The sequence below is a fragment of the Pempheris klunzingeri genome, chromosome 12 (assembly GCF_042242105.1).
Source record: "Pempheris klunzingeri isolate RE-2024b chromosome 12, fPemKlu1.hap1, whole genome shotgun sequence".
Classification (NCBI taxonomy): Eukaryota; Metazoa; Chordata; class Actinopteri; order Acropomatiformes; family Pempheridae; genus Pempheris; species Pempheris klunzingeri.
In genome coordinates, this window is record NC_092023.1 from 4,536,304 (window position 1) to 4,555,844 (window position 19,541).

Below are 19,541 nucleotides of genomic sequence, written 5' to 3' on the forward strand. Positions count from 1 at the left end.
GCAGAGAAACCTCCACAATCATGGGGATTCAAAATGAAAATCTATTTCAATTAAAAAGCAATAAAATTAACCCACAAAACAAAACAAAAAAAGTTTTGGATGCAGCTGCAAACTATGATACACACAGTTACAAAAAGTAATCGCAGTAAATCTGGTTTTATTTTCATTGAATTTTTGCCTTAGTAACTTCAGAGTGAGGTGCATGTGGATTGAGACTGTTGGACTGAACAGTAACTAACAGGTTTGCTAACTTGGCTAGCTGTCAAATGTTAGCAGGCAAGTCATAGTTGGGCTCCATCTGCTGATATTGCTCTATAAAGCTTAGTTTTTTAATAAAATAATGGCTATATGAACTAAGAAAACATTGTACCTAGATTTTATTTAGACTTACATGAATGAAGGAGTGATTTCATTAAGTAAACATATTCAAAAATACCTGAATTTATTTCCGAGAGTTAAGATTTATCTGAAGCTGAGAGTTTAACTGGTGCATTGCTTGTGACTGTGAATAATTAGTTCACTACAACAGAGTATCATCCTCTTCATCATGTGCCATGTGCAAGCAAAACGTGCATGTATGCATGTACGAGTGTGTATTATGTGCTCCACTACATAAATACTGTGTTTTTGTATCATTTTGGATAATCAAAAAGAAAAATGTTGCCGTTCTTGTGTCCTACAGAAAGACATCCCAGAGATAATACCTGAAATCTGAAAACGACAAACCCTAAATCACATGAAACGGAAATGTGCTGAAGGCTTTCACTGGCACTGAAATGCTACTGATGACTAGTTAAGGTAGGTTGTGAAGACTTCTGAGAAGAGCACACATACTTGTCAGTAAGACGTCCTGAATGTTGCCTTAAAGGAGTATTTGGATATGCCGTCTTTCCCATTCTATTAGAGGTGAACTTGCAATGGTTTAGATAAGCATATCTGTAGCTGAGGTATATTTATGCGCATACAATAATCCATTATCATAGATATTATCTTTCACTGACAAGTGCTGCATCCCAATCTGACTTTATCTTGAGTGCAGTGAAGGCAATGGAAAAAACTAATACCATTTACACAGCACAGTAAAACATATAGAAAAAAAAAGCTTAATTTGGATTCAAAAGGAAAGTGAAACTTTGGACAACATACAATGGTGTTCCAACAAACTACAATAATAAATAAATATTTTGGATAATAGTGTTTGGAATTAATAAATAGTTTGAATATAATGGTGTTTGAATATATATATTTTTTTTATCTTCAGTATCCATTACAGTCACAGAGGTGCATTTGCAAAACAGTGACAGAGGCTTTCACCGTCATCCACAGTAATGGACGCTGAGTGTGCTTTCTCAAACACACACACACACACACACACACACAGTAGCACAGTAGAACTGACTTCATGCTCGTGCTCTGAACTGTACTGATAGAGGACACTGAGGGGCGCCATTTCCTTAGTCATGATTCAGTTTGGCTCCATGTGAAAAAATAAATAGAGCCAGGAATGATTTTTTTTACATACTCAATTACGAATATATACTGTATTCATATAATATTCAATTTCTAATAAATAAGGAAGTATGGCTTCCAGGCACAATATGCAGGACAAGGAGACACATTGAGTGTTTAAGATGGATGGCCATACACAAACATAATGAATAATGTTTGTATTACTGACTAAAACTGAGGGGTAAAATTCAATAAGTTAATAATAAATATGGGTATATCAAATTAAACTATGATTTTATGGAAAAACAACTTGGCCACTACCACTGTCTGGCAAATGCAACATCTATCTGGTTAAAAAATACATCATTATTAGTACTTTACGGTTTAATCACTCATTTGGTGAGAGTCTTCCATCATGGAAGTCACTCCCATTCTCTTTAGATGCACTCTCCTCTTTGTCAGAAACAACGTGCTCGGAGTTTTGGAGATCTTTCCTTTCGGAGAACCGTGAAACATGCTGCACCTCCACCTGGCTTATCAGCTTTAGTTTCTTTTTGGGGGGATGTTTCAGGGTCCCTAATCGCTCTTTAACTTTGTATTCCAGAGTGCTGTGTGGAATGCCATAGACCGTTTGGGCTTTAGACACGCTCATTTTCCCATCCATCACCACTACAATTGCCTCCTCGAGCAGCTCAGTGTTATACTGTCGATATCGCCCACGTTTCTTCCTTGGCTGCTTGTTTCCTAGGTCTGAATCCAGAGGATAGTTTCCCCCCAAGGCTTGGCGGTCAGTGTCGTAAGGCCAGTATTCCTTCTCTGAACCCGAGCTATTAAACCCTCCACTGCTCTTTTTCTGGATCTGCCTGGGCAGAATGGAACAAAGCGCCTTTCCCAGACCATTCTCACAAAGTGAACCTGAATACTCCGTGGACAGGGAATCTCCAGGCAGGCCTGTTCCTGAGGCCAAAACACGGACCTGTGGAATCTTGAGGTCAAAAGATGACTGAGAAAGGGAGAGGCTGTGGTCTCTGCAGACATCCTGGAGCTTTCCTTTCTCACAGGCAAGTGACTTTGTCAAAAGTCCAGCGGCTTCCAACAACCTGGGTATGTCTTTAAGGTGCTCACTAGCCTCACTGTTGGTTTTGAGTTTGAGGAGGGCCCCAAAATGAGTTTTGGAATTCCAGGAAGCAGATCCATTTCTGATAGGGTCAGTGGCTCTGGAGCTGTGGTTTTGGCTGAGAGGTGACTCAGGGTCGCTCTCCAGATCGGCCTCCTCTTTGATGTGCAGCGAGTATGCAAGAGATGAGGAGGGCTTATTACGGGTGGAGTGGCCGATATTCTCCCTCCTCCTCCCATCCTGTAGGCTCCTCATAAACAGCCCGACTTGTCCGTCCGCTCTCAAGGATCGCCTGATTGGATGGAAGGAAATTTGGTATAAGCAGAGCTTGCACAGTGCCTTTTTTTTCTCTTTTCTAAAAGGAGGATGGGTTGGGGAAGGGAGGATGTTGGCCACTCCTTTATTATATGGCCTTGCTTTGGTAACATCACTGTCTTTTAGAATAACTGTGTGGTGGCGTGTGTGACTTAAGAACAAAAAAAAGCTCAAGTTTGACAATTTTTTATTTGCTTGCTGTGATGATTGTTTACAAAATTTGCATCAACATAAGAAATAAGAAACAAAAAGGAAAGAAAGGGCAAAGAAACAATGAAAGAAAAGCAAAGGAAAAAAGCATGTATTGGAGTACGTAAACGTCTTCCTGTGGCTCAAAAAGCTTAGCCAGAAGGAGGGATTATTTGTCATTGCAGTAAGGCAGCTTTGCATGTAGCTGTTAAGCAGGGCACAATAACTATGCCATCCAAAATGACTAATGCAAATAAAGCACTTGACAGTTTGTGTGTGACGTTACCACTGAAAAGCACAGCAATAAAAGAGTAAGCCAGCAGAGGGTTGTTGTGTATATCAAACTCAAAACTTAACTGAAGTGTGATCACATTCATTATTTTCTATCATATCTGATAGTTTGATCAAAGTCAAGGCAAATAAATAATTTACTTAATTTATTTAAGGGTGTAGATATAATCTCCAGAGTTCTCATTTTATAGAGATTGCTTGGCGGTCAAACTGAATAATTCAAAGCTAACATCTCTGTATTCAAATCTTTAAACAAAAAACTATTCTTTTTCAGATCTTAATAAATCAATTTGGGTTTTCTAAAGTTATCACTTCATAGACCTTAAATATAGACAGTTATTATATAGATAATAGCCATCTTTGTCAAACCGAGGACAGTGTGCATGCTGTAAATCATTTTCAAAGTAAGATGAAAATCAGAGGCAGCTTTATTCTGCTAGGAATGGTCATCACTTTTAGATCCCACCAACTCTCAAAGCAGCAGAGCAGGAGAATGCAAAGCCAAGCGCTTAATAAGTCCAAATATTGTGTCAATGATTCAAATAAAATTTGAATTACTGACACAATCAAGTCCACATATGTAGAGAAGTATCAAGAGGCTTCGCTCAGGGAAAAATACAGACCCAAACAAGGAAATAATTTATATAAATCTCAAACGTTTGATTCAATTAAAAAGGAAATAATATGGCTATTTATCTACAGAGAATATAATTAAAATCTGAAAACTCAGTCCTCTAATTTGGATAAATGACATTAAACAGGAAATGCATGTTTTCTAATACTTGAGTTGGCATCATGTTTACTGGGAGCATGTATAATATGAAAACTACTTGCGTTTCCAGCATAGTAATGCGCGTACAAGCGATGCTTACACTCTGATATTAAAACAACTGGAAGCCATCTTTCCTTAGGAGAGGAACATGGTGTGCAAATGTGAAGGAATTGATTTAAACACCTCTGCTACTACATTACTTCATCAATGAGAATCTTTTGAGCCTCAGAGGATTCTGTTAAAATACAAAAATATAGTCTCTGCAGCATTTGTGCGAGGCAAGGAGCAGTTTCTCATTGGCACCTTGCATGGTGTTGCAAGATGCAAGAAATCATCGTCATCAGAACAGTCTGTGCCTTGCCAGACAATAATGAACAGAGACCAAAAACAAGGCCAGGCTAACAGAGTCCTTTTAAGCCACAATAGCTCATAAACTAACGAGATGAAGTCCATTCAGGTTTTGAATGGCATGCTGCAGTCAGATTCAAAAGCAAAATAACTATTTCCATCTGTTGCAGTTGGTAAAAACCCTTTTTAGGTTTTTTTTGTGGCAGAAAACATTTCTGTTAGCGCAACCCTGTTTTTTGCTATTCATTTTCATCAAGCCACCAACTGGCTGAGTGATCTCCAATTTCAGGACTCAGCTTATGCCCATGCATTGATGCCATTACACATAACCCGCACAGCATTTGCTAAGGAATCCAAATTATTGCAAATTCACTTTGCAGTAATCCTGAACTACAAAGCAACATATCCTCCAAAACATTACCGCCCACGAACTGGAGAGTAAAGAGACAAAGAGAAAGAAACCGGTCTTACCCTTTGAGCGTGGGTATCGCTGGAGAAAGACAGGGACTACGGACAGGCAGACTGCTGCTGCTGCTACAGCGATACTTTTTGATAGATAAGTCAAGAACTCCATCTGGAGAAAAGAGAACAAAAGGAAAACACTTTTAGATGAAATGCTAAATTCAGACTGGGCCTTCACCAGAGCACTAGTCCAGTTCGGAACAAGCTGCTCCATCATAGAAGTTCAAACTACCTTGGTCACTTGGCACGGCCGGGGGCTTCTTGATGGTGAGGTCAAGAGGAGCATCCTGGTCAGCCATGAGGAGCTTGCTAAGGACGGGGTTCTGGTTGTGCGCAGGCCCAGCTAGGGTGGCAGCAGGGCTGGCAGAGGGAGTGTCCCCTGAGAGCAATGGTGGGGTCGGCAGGCTTTGGTCAGAGTGAGGCTGGGAGTCTGAACAGTTGTCCTGAGGGGAGCTGGTTTTTGAGGTATATTCGGCAGCAAACTGTCGGATCATTCTCTGAAGGATCTCTCGAGCCACTACTGGAATGTGTGGGTCTGAGAAATTTGGCACATCTGAGAGGAAAAAACGTGGAGGTAAAAAAAGTGTTATGTTTACATTCTGTTACCGAGCAACTGTAATTCGTTTAACTAAAAACACATAAATGCTAAAGTCATTGTCTTAGGAGCTGTAGACGGAGCAATCTGAATTCATTTGTATTGAATATTACCATTTAAATAGAAGCTTGCCAACAATGGTTAACATGCAACATGATGTCTGCAGGTTCTTCTGTACTAACACATGCCCGCTCAATGATTGAGACATCAAGACTCACCTTTTCTGCTGAGGACCGCATTGAGAAATTCCTCAGCTTGTTTCTCTAGTTGGCTGATGGTGGTCTGATCTTTAAACAGGAGAGGTTTGGGTGTATCTTCAGGCCCCTCGTTGCTTAAGCAAATTAAGTGTTCCTGTCAAATGACAAAAGTCTTGAGTAAGTAGTCTTCAGTTTTAAACAGGATACATATGTATGGAGAAATACATTGGAGCCCATCCTTTAAATAGTTCACTGTTTTCTGCTCCCTTAAGTAACGAATTCTGCGAAAAGCCCTGATGGACTGTGATCGTTGTCACATATCCTAAGCTCCTAAGCTCTTTCACCAGCTACAATTGGAAAGCATCAAGCCTACAAATTATTTACTGAGAAAGCTACTTTTAGTCCCCCCCCGCCCACTGAATGAAACCCAAATGAAAAAGAGACACCACCAAAATGTGAAGACAGAAATACAGAACAAGAAACCTTACCTTTACTTTGTCTCGTCTCAAACAGCAGAAAAGACAGTTTTCATCAAACGACCAGTCAGACACGGCTGTAGGCTTCAAATCTAGAGACACAAAAACAGAGGACATTCAATGTAATACAATTGCGCAACAAAAGTTTTTTTTTTTCCTCCATCTTTGTTTTTCTAGACAATGTGCATTTTTAGGTTAAAAGGGTCTGAGCGCAACAGACAAATTAAAGCTCAAACCTCGACAGCCAGGACAACATAAGCAGGGTCTGGAAGGATGAGATCTGGGGCACATAGTCATACCAAGAGCTTTCAATAAGGTGGACAAACAAAAAATGTTGCTATAAAGTGTCTCCAGAGTAAGAAGACTCAGTGGTGGGTAGATGTTTCCAATGCCTGCACCCAGCTAATGGCCATCTCTCTCTCTCTCTCTCTCTCTCTCTCTCTGGGTCGGTCACACTATGGATTGGTTAGACGCCCAGAACCTATGCATCCTATGAGTGACAGCTATTAGCTGGGTGCAGGCATTTAACAGCTATGCCAGCTCTGCTCCCTCTCACTCTGAACGCATGCTTTATGTTGAAAGCTCAGTTGCTGCACCTTATTAACCCTAGAACACTAACGTCGGTGATTTTCACCCACGCGTGGTGTTCTAGGGTTAAAAGCTCTCACTATGACTGTGCACGAATGCGTATTTCAGCACTTGATAGGTATTGATTGATTTCAGAACAAGTGTGAGGCTCGTTTATCACCACATCATCCTAAAAACTATTAAATCGGAGAAATAATAAGTTGTTCTAACACCTAACTGACACACATATGGTATTTCGTCTGTCTCTTTCTGCATTATCACCAACATAACAACCACACTGTCTAGCTGCATGTAGGATGCATAAAAAATGGTTCTGTTATCTTGCATTCACATTGAATCTAATGTTGTTCATAGTACAATTCAATGTCAGAAATGTACGAACGAGTGGGCCATAATGAAAGTGTTTTGATTTGTTTTAGTGAGACTGACCGATTCAAGAGTAATTTATTCAGTTCAACCTCATTTTCGGCAGACGTCGTCCCAAACTGCTATTGTAGAAAGTCTACTTAGACTGTGACAATCCTTTCACTCAAGTAAAATAATGCCCACTATTGTGTCATTAGCGTCATGCCTTGTAAAAATGCCTGTAGGACACTGTGGACTTTTACTGGCCCCACGCCTTCCAAAACACCAACTTACTACAGTGGCAACACAAGGCATCTTCTCTTCTGCAGCCAGAGGGGCTGTCTTGTAGAGTGAATGTAGAGGGGTACCAGATGGTACAATGTAGTAGTATTGTCATAACGAGCACATAACCGATTCAAACCACAAAATTCTTCATTCATTCATTTACGCACTTGTGTGATCATGGCATGAAAACTGTCTTAGACTTACCCTTAAATAATTTTAGGTCTTCTACCAGCTCCGGACCAAACAGACCTTCGAGAATGCTCTCAAAACCTGAGGAAAGACATGAAATTCAATAAATGTGAAGACGTCAGTGGTAATCATACAACAGCAAACTGAACATACGCATTTTACCCAATCATTTGTAAAGAGGCCTGGTACAAAAACCAACAGCAGAACAGAGCTGCAAAATGAATCCCTACTTAAGAGAACCACATCTGTCCAAGAGTTTGTTGTACTATAAAAAAAAAAAAAGAGTGGTCTACTGTACATCACTGACATTTCATGTGTCTTTTCCATTCACCCGGGCTTGTCTTTACCTGTCTATTTCATCTTGGAAACCTCTGTAAGAAGCCAGTGGCTTCTGTTAAAACACATTATAAGCTTTCATCCCAGGTTTTTACTTCAATAGTAAATATGCACTTCATCCTCCTGTTGCCAAGCAACTAAAGCACCTTAAGAGTTGGGAGTGACTGCGTGTTGTAAAAGCCAAGACAAGACTGAATTCGACCAAAACCATATGCTCATAGTCTGCTCCATGTCAGTTTACAGCTGGGGGAACTTACAAACGCTGGCTGCAGTAGCATAACATCCTATATACCAGGCTCAGGAAAAATCTTATATGCATTACTGATGAGATGGTGGCATCCTACAGTTCCAGCTGTTTGAAAGATATGGTACGTTATGCAGCATCCAGTGCACTTACACAACATGCAATGTCTGCTTACCGCCGCAGGGTCCGTATAGCCAATCCAAAAAAAAAAAAAAAATCACTACATACATTAAATGAAGCGCTAAAGAGGTCAGAGGTAACATCTGTCTACTGAACTGGATATCAAATGCGAGTGTAGTACTCCAAATGTGACGAGGACTAAAAGGCCAAAAACAAAAAACATACGTCAAAACACTCAGGCACAAGACAAAACACATAATTGTTAAGAAGCAATGTGAAATACATTAGGTTTTATAATGTATTAGTAGCACTGAAATGGAAAAATATTTAGGCTAATATGAAAATGAATATAACAAAAAAAGAAATTAGCTGAATGTGTTGAATTAGTCATCTAACTACACACCATAATAAAGGCCTACTTACAGCATGTCATCACAGATTACAAGTGAGAAAATTATCAGCCCTTACTATCCACTCCGTTCCTAAACTCACAGTGAATTCACCAAAAGCTGTCATCTGTTAAAATGCTCTCGCTGTGCTTCCCTACAAATTCCCACCCACTTTTCAGCAACCAAACATGAAAAGGGTAGGGGGGGTGGAAAAGGCAAGGGGGTGAAACACAGCCTTGCCTATAGCTGCAGCGCGAGTCTGTTTCTGGGTTAGTGCACAGGACTTCAGCTGGAACTATCCAATCCTATTTCTGAAATATTTCAGAGGCAGGGGGAGAAAAGTAGGTCATCCACTTTCATTTGACAGTGCAGCACCATGACATCAAACTACTCTTCAAGAATTCAGTTTGGGGCATTTAAAAATGTGTCATACTGTAAACCATGACTCCGAGCAATACTAAACACCTTCCTACTGGCAGAGCATAGTGTGGCGAAGCTGACGGTAAAGAATCTCTTCACACAAGCCTCTTTTGAAATAAAGCCAGTTCAGGACCAGCAACGTAAATTTAAAAGCCCGAGCAGCATACATGTGTAACGCATAAAATATTGATAGTGTGTAAAGGTGTCATGCAAGTCCTACAAAATAAATGAGTGTATAAAACAGAGAATGATGGCCTCAATTAAAAAGGCACACTAAAACGGAATAAAAGCACCAACATGTTACTCTATTGGGTGCCCTAAACTTAACTACAGCTGCCATATTTATGAATTTTTCAATGCAGAAACAACACAGTAATGCTCAGCTTTTAAGGAGCATTTTGTGTTTAAAGGAACATTCACCATCTAATTATACTAAGGAGAGAATTAGGCCACCAATGAATTGCTAACTCACATATCAGGTTTGATGTATAGTTATCTGCCTCCAGATAAGATAAGAGGTCCAAAGTAATAATGAAAAGAAGAAAAAAAAGCCCAGGGTTATGTGCCATCAGGCTGAACAACCAATTATATCCAAACTTTGCGAGGACTAATGGAAAAAACGGACAAACATATCAGGTTAATGAGGCTGGCAATCTTTAGCCATTATAAAAAAAAATGGGGGAAATAACACACCTACAAGCCTAAACACACTGACAACATATCACAGAGCCTCACTAGAAGATTTAGTCTTTTATCCAGAATCCTTGCATGTATATTTTTTTATTTTAAACTGTAGGAGAGCGTTAGTCACTAATGTCAGTCATCTAGCTATACATGAGGGGAATGATGATTCAAGACCATTATGTTATTTCCAACCCTTGTTGGCCTGCTTTTTTGTATTTACTCTACATACTGTGGCTTGCCTCGGGGTGATTTATAGCTCAGTGGAGGCACAGCTTAATTCTCACAGAGGTACGGTGAAATGAAAAATGAAATAACATGCCAAGAAACTTTCTGCTGAAATGAAAACTGTGCTACAATCAGCTTTGTTCTGGAGATGAGCGCGGCAACTTTTTAGCTACAAACTACAAATCATTATTCAAAATTTTATTTTGTCACTTTAAAAGAAGAAGTATGGTTCTGTTTGCCTGGCATGACTAGGGACCATTATTAAGATGTTAGAAAGAAGTGTGTTTTTGATTAAATGAAAATACTCAAGAATTTTTACATGCCTGCTCATTATTTCAGGCTTTGCTACGAGTTAATTAACGGATAAAACTATGTGGTTATGCTTTTGCACCTGAGGACCCTGCTGTGCATTGGGGCATCTCTGCAGAAGACTAGCTTTCAACAAAGCTTTTCCATGTATGTCAACAGTACAGACATTCTTCTTGGCCAAGTGAGATGTTGAGACCTGCTCACACTGCTTATATTTCAGCCCAAATTTAGATTTAGGTTCGGTTTCATTTTGGAGAACACCAAAAACTTTAGCTGCGGCTAGACACTCACAAAATCAGAATCAATGACAGCATAAAATGCGATCAAATGAACTGGAGATCTTTTAAATTGTGAAAACACATTTAAGCACACGAAGGACCTAAACTCACCATTTGGTTCCTGAATCTATCCATTAAGGCTGAACAGAGGAGAGAAAAGATTTAGAGTATACAACACCCTCGTCCTTCCTATCAGCACTTAGAAAGAGAAATCCCACTGATCTAGGATCAGCTTAACCTCCCTAAATCCTAACCTTAACCTATGCTGTAGGTCACTGAATTGAACATAATGCGTGATAAAACCGTCTTTACTGCTTATTGCTGTTGCTGTTGCTATGTGGGTTGGTGGTATAGCCAAAAGGTCAATTTTGTTTTCTCGCCCCATGCATGAAAATCAGTGAGCAACCCCCCTTGTAGTTCAGTGTGAGTACATGGCACAGTGCATGCTCATTATATGTTCATTCATGTGTTCAGTACTGTGAGACATCACACTATGTATTCATAAACATGTAACCTAATTTTCCAGGGTCAATATTTAGAACACTATGACTACAACAACTATTGTGCTGTCACTACCAAACCTTATGTGATAAGTTATGACGTTGAGCAGCCGTTAAAGTGGCCAGAGCAATTGATTCCTAAGTAATTTAAACACCTCAATCTTTAGCTCACACCTCTACATGGTTCAAGAAGTATTTTCATCCCACTGTATATCTGCAGTGAAAGTGTATTTTTGAGGATAACCTTGTGTTACCGTTGATAACCTTTACACAGTTGATTCCTCCAGATAACTTAGCACAGTCATAAGGTTGTTGTGTGGTCTGTGGTTATAAATGTCTCATTTATATCCAATTTCTGAGAAATCTTGTCATCATTTTCAGAGTGCTTTTTCCAGCGCTAATGAAATTTAACGCTGATAAACTTTGCCCATTTTTTTTTACTCAACATGGATAAATTCTCTCTGCAGTTAATGGCGTTCACATCAAAGCACACACCCATTTCCTACCACGAAGTATTGTTGGAGCTACTGGTGACCAGAGTAGATGTGAAGGTGGAGGTTCTCTGGAAAAGAGTGAGAGCCAGGGGGCACGTAAGCGATGATGAACATGAACTTCAGTTATCTTCCAAAGCTGAGTAAGATGTTTAAGAAATAAAAACAACCTCAACTACATGGAAGATATCTCAAAAGCAACAAAGCACAAAAAAAAAGTCTGCAACATACGCCGGTAGTTGGTGTCATCAAGACAAGAAAAACAACAAATCTTTACCATCACCTGAAAAGGAGCCACGTTTGCATTATTAAATTATTATGTTCATATTGTGTTATTCTCTAATTCATGTTGATAAATTATTAAATAATATTCTAAGGTTTGACTAGTGCTGTCTGCTCAAAGCTGTTTAGAAGAAAGTCAGGAACAAAAGTGCTCATTCCAAAAGGGTTGCTACAATCAAACATCTCCAGTCACTCCGATCTCTATTTTTCATCCGTCATAATCAGATCAAAATGGGAAAATATTGTAATATTGCCCAGCCCCAATTTGCAGTAGAGGCAACACATTAAATGTAAATGGATGCTTGTTACTGCAATGTCATACCCTGCTGAGCATTAAAGGCATGTAAAATAGTGAGGACAAAAATCAATGGGATTTTTCCACAACCTGGGCACCAGAAGTAACCACACCCTTTTTTCTGCTAGATATGTTGCATCTGCCTGCTTACAAACGACATTCATAAATCATGTCAAGCATTTTCACCTGACAAACTAGAAATGCTTTTCCAGCTTACTACAAGTGTTATACCTTTTCTGACAATCGAAAGCCTGTATCGCTGGTGGGCAGCAGGAAGACAATTTCAAAAGACAGCTGGACAGGAGTTCCTTTCTATGTCGATTACTGCTATAACTACCCAATTTTAAATTCTGAACTTACACATTCAATGATTTACACACTAATAGAACGAGAATGTTGATAAAATGCAAACATTTTGCCTCATTATAGGACTGCAGTGCTCCTTCCATTGGATGACCCACCCTTCCCTCTGCCGCTCTAGTGCTGAGGGTGTACAGTGCTGCAGCAACCCCCACTCAGCCCATCCCCCACTGATACTACTGTACACATGCTATCTCAGAAGGAGTGACCACAAGCTTGCAGAGCAGGAGCTTTCCTGAGCTCAAATCAGTGTGCAGCCAAAATAAACCTTGCTAATCCAGCATCTTTGGCTACAGCCTTCGGACATTAAGTTTAATCGTCGGTAAAATATTTTATCTTTTAAGACTGCATATTTTTTTTAAATCATACGTGCTTATGAGTGTAATTTTCTACAAAGAGGGTCACTGATATCCCTGAGCACTGCTCCATGGAGATGAAGCTGGGGGCTGAGGATGAGTGTAAGGATGACAAAGTTGCACAAATTAGTCGAGCTACAGTACATGACTATTTCCATCCCATGTCAGCCTATCACATAGAGATCAAGGCTAATGCCTAACCATCTAAAAAGCGCTTACAATTGCCTACTATCTATCCTACTAGCTATCCACAAAAAAGGACCACACTGTAGGTCAGCAGACAAGCTTAGACGTTACATGGGTATGAGCAAAGCAGTGCCCGATAGATCATTTGGAAACTACACATTGTGTTCATTACAAGCAATATACAGTAGTCCGATCAAGCTATACAGAAGGCAGTGAGATGGCAGCGTTGAGCAACATCTACAGCGGGGGAAAACACTCCATGAATACTTAACACGATATGATGCAAACTGACAATCATATGGTGTAATGCTGCACAAAGCATAACTCTGAATAACCAATACAAGCTTGTGATTTTAAGCAAATGTAAAAAAGAAAAAGAAAACAAACACATGTACGCAGTAGCACACACAGAGCATTTCATATGACACCATTAAAGCGGTGGGTCATGTTTCTCAAAATGTCAAAGTTAAACCAGCTCTTTCTGCAAATTAGGAAAAATGTAGGCCAAAAGAGATCAGGCACGCTGGAGCAGAAAATGGGCCACGCTAAAGTTTAAATTATAAACAAGACAATCTGCTTGATGTCAATATTTGCTTGTTGTTTGTTTGAGGAAGTCCTTAAATCCCACTCACCCACATGTCAAATACAAACATGAATAGCTGACATTCCAGGCATTTTGAAATGTTAGCTGGTGCTGTTCCAGTCCAAATTTTCCCAAATCCAGACAGACCTCACATTTCCAGCCACACAGTTTGCATCTGGGGGCTGATGGACCATGAATACATGTATAGGCAAACATACAGACAATTGTTTCTGCTGTTCCATGGGACAATTGCCCTTGTCTCTTCCCTGCAGTTTTACTGCTCACATTAAATACACAAAGACAAAATGTCCAGTTCAGTGTCAGCAGGGTGGTGGCGTGCAGCCCTCACCACCAAAAAGCAAAACAAAAGTACGTCCTTGTTGTCATGGACAGAATATGCCATTCTGCAGCCAGTAGAGTGATGCTGTTGTCATGTACTCCGCAGCTTTACAATTATAGCCCAAAGACAAGGGACATTTGTCAATCATAAAGGGGGAACTGACTAAGTGAGCAGTCCTGGGACTGTAGCTAGTGACTGGTCAGAAAGCTATTCTTCTCTGTCCATCTCAATGATGAGCATGCAGCCCATCAAGTATTGTAGCCTCTTCGCCAAAATATGTTTGCTCTGGATCAGTCCACACAGATCAGTAATCTCCATCATTATTGAAACTGATAGTTCTCAGTAAGAACACCATTGCTGACGGTGAGGCGATAACTGACATCTGTGCAGTCACAGCCTCCAGTTGTATCCAAGTTGTAACATATTACAGTCAGATTTTGCTGACCCAAAACTTCATGACTACTCCTTTAACTCATGTTAGGAATTTTGTGCACACACACACACACACACACACAGTACACGCCTTGCACATACATTAGCCTACACATTTCAATACACAGAGCATCCACTTTGAGTGACACTGATTTAAAGTGACATTTTGAGAACGGCAGTCAGAAGCAGTGCTCTGGGTTTTAAATGAGTCTGTGTGTCCTGCGGTTTAAAAGCCATTTCAAATTCTGTTTTATATTCTGTCAAAACTCACCAGGAAAAACACTCCACGTGTGTGTGTGTTTTAGGCATTAAAATTGTAAAATATATTGCTTTAAGTATCACATAGACCCACACTAAAAACATGGGCTGCCTAATGATATTTCTCTTTGATTTTTGTCCTCATGACTCAACTTATTTTCCATCCAGCCAAAAGCAGGCATATCTGTGTAATATATAACAGACAGTCCCTAAATCAGAATCAGACTTACTTTAATAATCCCCAGGGGGAAATTGCTTTTTGTTACACATAGCTCCAAAAGAATAAGAATAAGAATACACTTCAAACACAAAGTAAAATATAAATATATAAAAGTATGAATAAAAAAATTAAGCTTGCTGTATTCTTTAATGAGTCAATACATGAAATAATTAGCTCCATATTTCAATAAAAGTCTGACAATCGATATGAATTACGGTTAAGCCAGTAAAAAACATTTCCTCTAACAGTAAACATTACGATCACCAAGCCTCTCTCCGCTCCTCATGTGTGTGTATGATCGGTGTGTGATGGTGCAGACTGTCCACACTGATGGTTGCTATGGTACTGAGTCCCAAAAAAAATAAAAGCAGTCCATAATATTTATTACACAGCTTACAAGTCATTTTTTAAGTCAGTGTTGTATGTCAAACTGTTGATTTCTTTAATAGAGCCTTGCAATAAGCGCATAATACGTCCTGCATCACTTTGTCGAGGTTCATTTTGCAATAATCACCAGCTAGCTGTATATTATCCCTTACGTGTGGAAGACAAACCGTGAGGTTTATCAATCCTATGAAACGTATCACAGAGAACTTCATATTGCGTATGAGTGTTATTTATCAAATGTTTCAGATGAAAAGCCTGTCAAAAACAGAAATGTCTGCAATCATAAAGCAGCACTGTCAGATCACTGACAAATGACAAAACCATTGTGATTACTTCAGCTGAAGCAGAGAGACGGTATGTAAAAAAAAAAACAAATACTTTGATATACATGACAAACATATGTCAAAAATAAATCTGCCTGTTATTTCTACTTTAAATGGTTAACAACGTAATGGCACGATGGGGACTGAGACTAAATGACAGACAAAATGAATGGTTATGTATGCTAGCCACCCAGGAGGAGTAACACTACATAGTTTACCATAAATAGTATGTTCAGCAGCAGGATATACGTCCTAAATCAAAGGGGTGGGAAAAAATAAATAAGATAAATATCGATTTACTTAGGCACCACAATTCTTTTTTAACAAATCCTTAATTGTTGTTAATGTCAGAAACTACTCAGCAGTTCAGAAAAAGCTAAATGTTAGATAACCATAGTATTATTTGGCTCTAGCTTGATGTGCAAGGACAGCTAAACATAGCACTTTACTTCAAAACGTTTTTATATTTAAGTCATTCTAGGGTACATGTACATTTTATTTTCAACCTTTGACAGTATCAAATCAGGACATAAGCGTTGTCCCAGCCCTACTAAAGTGTGCATACTGCCTCACAGACCAGTGATGATTAACTTGAGATGTAGTTCAGCTTTATTGCATGTGCTGAAATTCTCATGACCGGAGCTGCTGTCACAACAACACCAAGAGTCTCCAGCCATGTTAAGAGCTCTATGAGTCCGTGCTTAGGCACAATGGTGCTGCTAATGTCAGCAGCTAACAATGAGAACATGTTGATGTTAAGCATGTATAACGTTTACCATGTTCACCATTTTAGCACAGAGGGTGGTGGGAATGTCAGTAGTATCACAGGTATTTAGCCATAAACCAAAATATTGGACTAATTAAAGATTTGAGCTGATAATGACGGTCAGGGGAGCAAAATTAATGCAATTCATCCTCTGAGTAACACACGTGTGTTTGCCAGTTATACTGCGATGCATATGTAAACCTTGTGGTCCTGCTAGGGGAAACGTCAGGGGGTCACCACCAGAATACATCACCTGGGAACAATCAACGTCAACATAAAGCTGAAAAATTTGACCTGCTGATGGCACAAGAGGAGAAATTCAAGGATATTTCAAGGCGATCCATCCAAGCTTTGTCAAGATATTTCACTCTGAACCACAAAAACTGACAACCTATAGAGATGCTAGTTAGGGGATCATTAAAGTCAGTAAACACCACAACATGAATGCAAAAAGCCACAACACAACAGAAGAGAGGAAGAACAAATGTTGACAATGAAACAGTCGACTATTTCCTGCACATGTGGAAGAGAGCTTGCTAATAACTATGATTACTATCGCTGTGATTATCACAAATGAGCACTGTTATTCAATGTCTTTATATGTTCATGTGTGTGAATTCCCCCTAGGGGATGAATAAAGTACCTATCTATCTACTCAGCCATCTTACATTAAGCTATTATGAAGCTGGCGATGCAGTAAGGTTTGCATTATGTCACAGTCAGATGAATGAAACGTGTGCACACTGGAGGATTTTCAAATCTTAACTTACTTGAAAAGCATAGAGACAACAACAGATTTAACCAGAAACTTGGGATCAAACTCAGAAACACAAATGCCATTTATCCCACCATCTGCCAATGCTAAACAACCCAAGTTCGAGCACCCACAGCCGGCTGTCGTTCAGCGTCCATGGCCCGGGTCCTCCCACTGTGGAAAATGGAGGGGCTTGCAGGGGTCAGTGAACCCATGCCCACGTTCGAGCACCTGCAGCCAGCTACAATTTCTGCTGTGACAATAACATTAGCTGCATCACTAATGCTAATAGCACCTCAGGGACTGAAGCCCTTTCTCTAATCCTGACAATCTACCTGCTGAAAAAAAACACATTAGTTAAGGTGATAGTTGGTAGATGGCTTTGATTTTGTTTTTTTAAAAAAGGTGCTGAGATGTAATTTCAGAGGGTTATTGTTTTTCAGACGATTAAGCTAATTTAACTAGCTAATATCAGTTGTCACACGTTGCTATAGCAACTGTAACCATAGCTGCATGCATACATTTGAATATATAAAAACAACCGACTTGTTCATTTGTGATAATCACACAATACTCATAGTTAGCAAGCAAACAGGCACAACCTTTCCTCCCTTACATGTGCAGGAAGTAGACTACCTGCAAAAGTCGTTGTTTCACCGTCTACATCCATTGTTGCTCACTTCCGCTGTGTTGTGACTTTCTGCGTTCGTGTTGTCGGTTGTCGCGGAGCGTTGGGCTCTCAGGGCCACCGTAAGAGGCCGACAGACAGACAGACAGACGGACCATAAAGAAGTGCCCACCAACAAAACTAGTCCTTCCTGCCTGAGCCCCTACTGAAGGCTATATCCTGTTCTGTTAGCATTGTTTTAGGTGTAATACCACTAAATTATACTTTAGCTTCAGCCCACCCTCCACCGCTGCACAGATCTGCACAACACGGCGACCCTAAAGCAAACAACACCTTTTTAATCATTTGTTGTGAGGAATGCAAGAAGCTGAAAGAAGTTTATTGGTGAAATATCGTCGACAAATGTTTACTCCCCCCAGCAGTGGGGTCTCAGCCACTTCCTCAACGCAGCGCTGCGCGGCCGCAGGGTTTTAGAGGAGCTAGTAAGCTAAATGTTACCAGATAATATCCACCAGTGGCATCTGTCGCCCTCCCCCATCCAAAAATACAGTAAGCTATCATCACACACGGACGCGCATTTGTGCAAACGGGGTCTTTTAGCCGACGCAGCGCAGAGAGACACTCCCTTTAAAACAAGCACGGTGCCCTTTAAACAAACTAACGCTGCGCCAGTTAGATCACCAAAGTCCACAGACGGGATTTACAAACTACAAAAAACACAAAGGAAGCCCAAGAAGTGGCTCTACGTTGTCACAAACTGCAGCATTTAACGAACAGCTCAGGCTGGCTGCCGTGAGAAGGAAACAGTTGAGGACAAAAAAGTCGCTCGGAAATGCCCCGAGTGAGTCCGGGAATAGGTGGTTATTTACACCGATAGCGGCCACACGGCGGCCAAATTCAGCCCGTGAACTCGTACAGAGTGCAGATGGCATCGTCCTTACCTACACAGTGAATGAGTTTGTGTCGCCACGAGTCAAGTTCCTGCCGAAAGCCGCGCCTGTCGATTGTGCATTGCTGCCGTTTACACTGACTCGCCATTTTCTATCGTTCTTGTTTGGCGGGCACGAGCACGCCAAGAGGAAGCGCTCTGCTATGTGAACGCGCGCGTCACTGAGCGGAGGAGGAAGTGTCCCCAGGCTCCACAGTAACCACACTAAAACACTGGTCTGATTTAATTTATAAACTAGTCTAATCTCATCAGCAAGCCGGCAAATACAGGCTAGAATAAATATCTATCATATTTAACAAGAACAAGTGTTTTCTCTTAAAAAGAAAGTGTTTAAGTGTAAAAAGAAAATGTTTATGTGCTACTCTGCACTATTATTGCAAAATTAAATGCAGTTGCAGCCGCCTCCATGCAACATACTATGAAAATATCTAAACAGATATTTATATATTTGAATTAGAATCGAATACAAACAACAAATTGAAGAAATGATACCTCACACCGCATTTTTTTGCACATGCACACATATTTAGTCAAGCTAAATTCATTATTGTTTCATTATGTTAGTTGTTTATATCTTGTTCTCCATTTTATTTTATTCTATTATTATTTTACAATACCTGTATTTTTTATATTTTATTCTATATATTTATTGTGGCTTAAACCGGGACCTGAGAGCGTAATTTCGTACCACCCCGTGTGTAAATGTGTGTTGGTATGACAAATAAAGTTCCTTGATTCCTTGATACCTTGAAAAGTAGTACTAAAGAAAGAAAGGAATATGGGGTTTACATAATACCTTTTGCTGTTT

The 19,541-nt window shown here is 40.0% G+C and overlaps 1 protein-coding gene across 1 annotated transcript; it reads right to left on the reverse strand.

The window, feature by feature from the left end:
* Window positions 1–1,596: 1,596 nt before the first annotated feature.
* Window positions 1,597–18,822, reverse strand: LOC139211290 (ligand-dependent corepressor-like). Its single transcript, XM_070841579.1, has 7 exons — window positions 18,726–18,822; window positions 7,634–7,699; window positions 6,224–6,303; window positions 5,757–5,889; window positions 5,176–5,496; window positions 4,953–5,055; window positions 1,597–2,858 (listed from the first exon to the last, which is right to left on the reverse strand). Exons 1-7 carry the CDS (start codon window positions 18,820–18,822, stop codon window positions 1,838–1,840), a joined length of 1,821 nt encoding a protein of 606 aa, XP_070697680.1. The 3' UTR covers window positions 1,597–1,837.
* Between the last annotated feature and the right edge of the window lie 719 nt (window positions 18,823–19,541).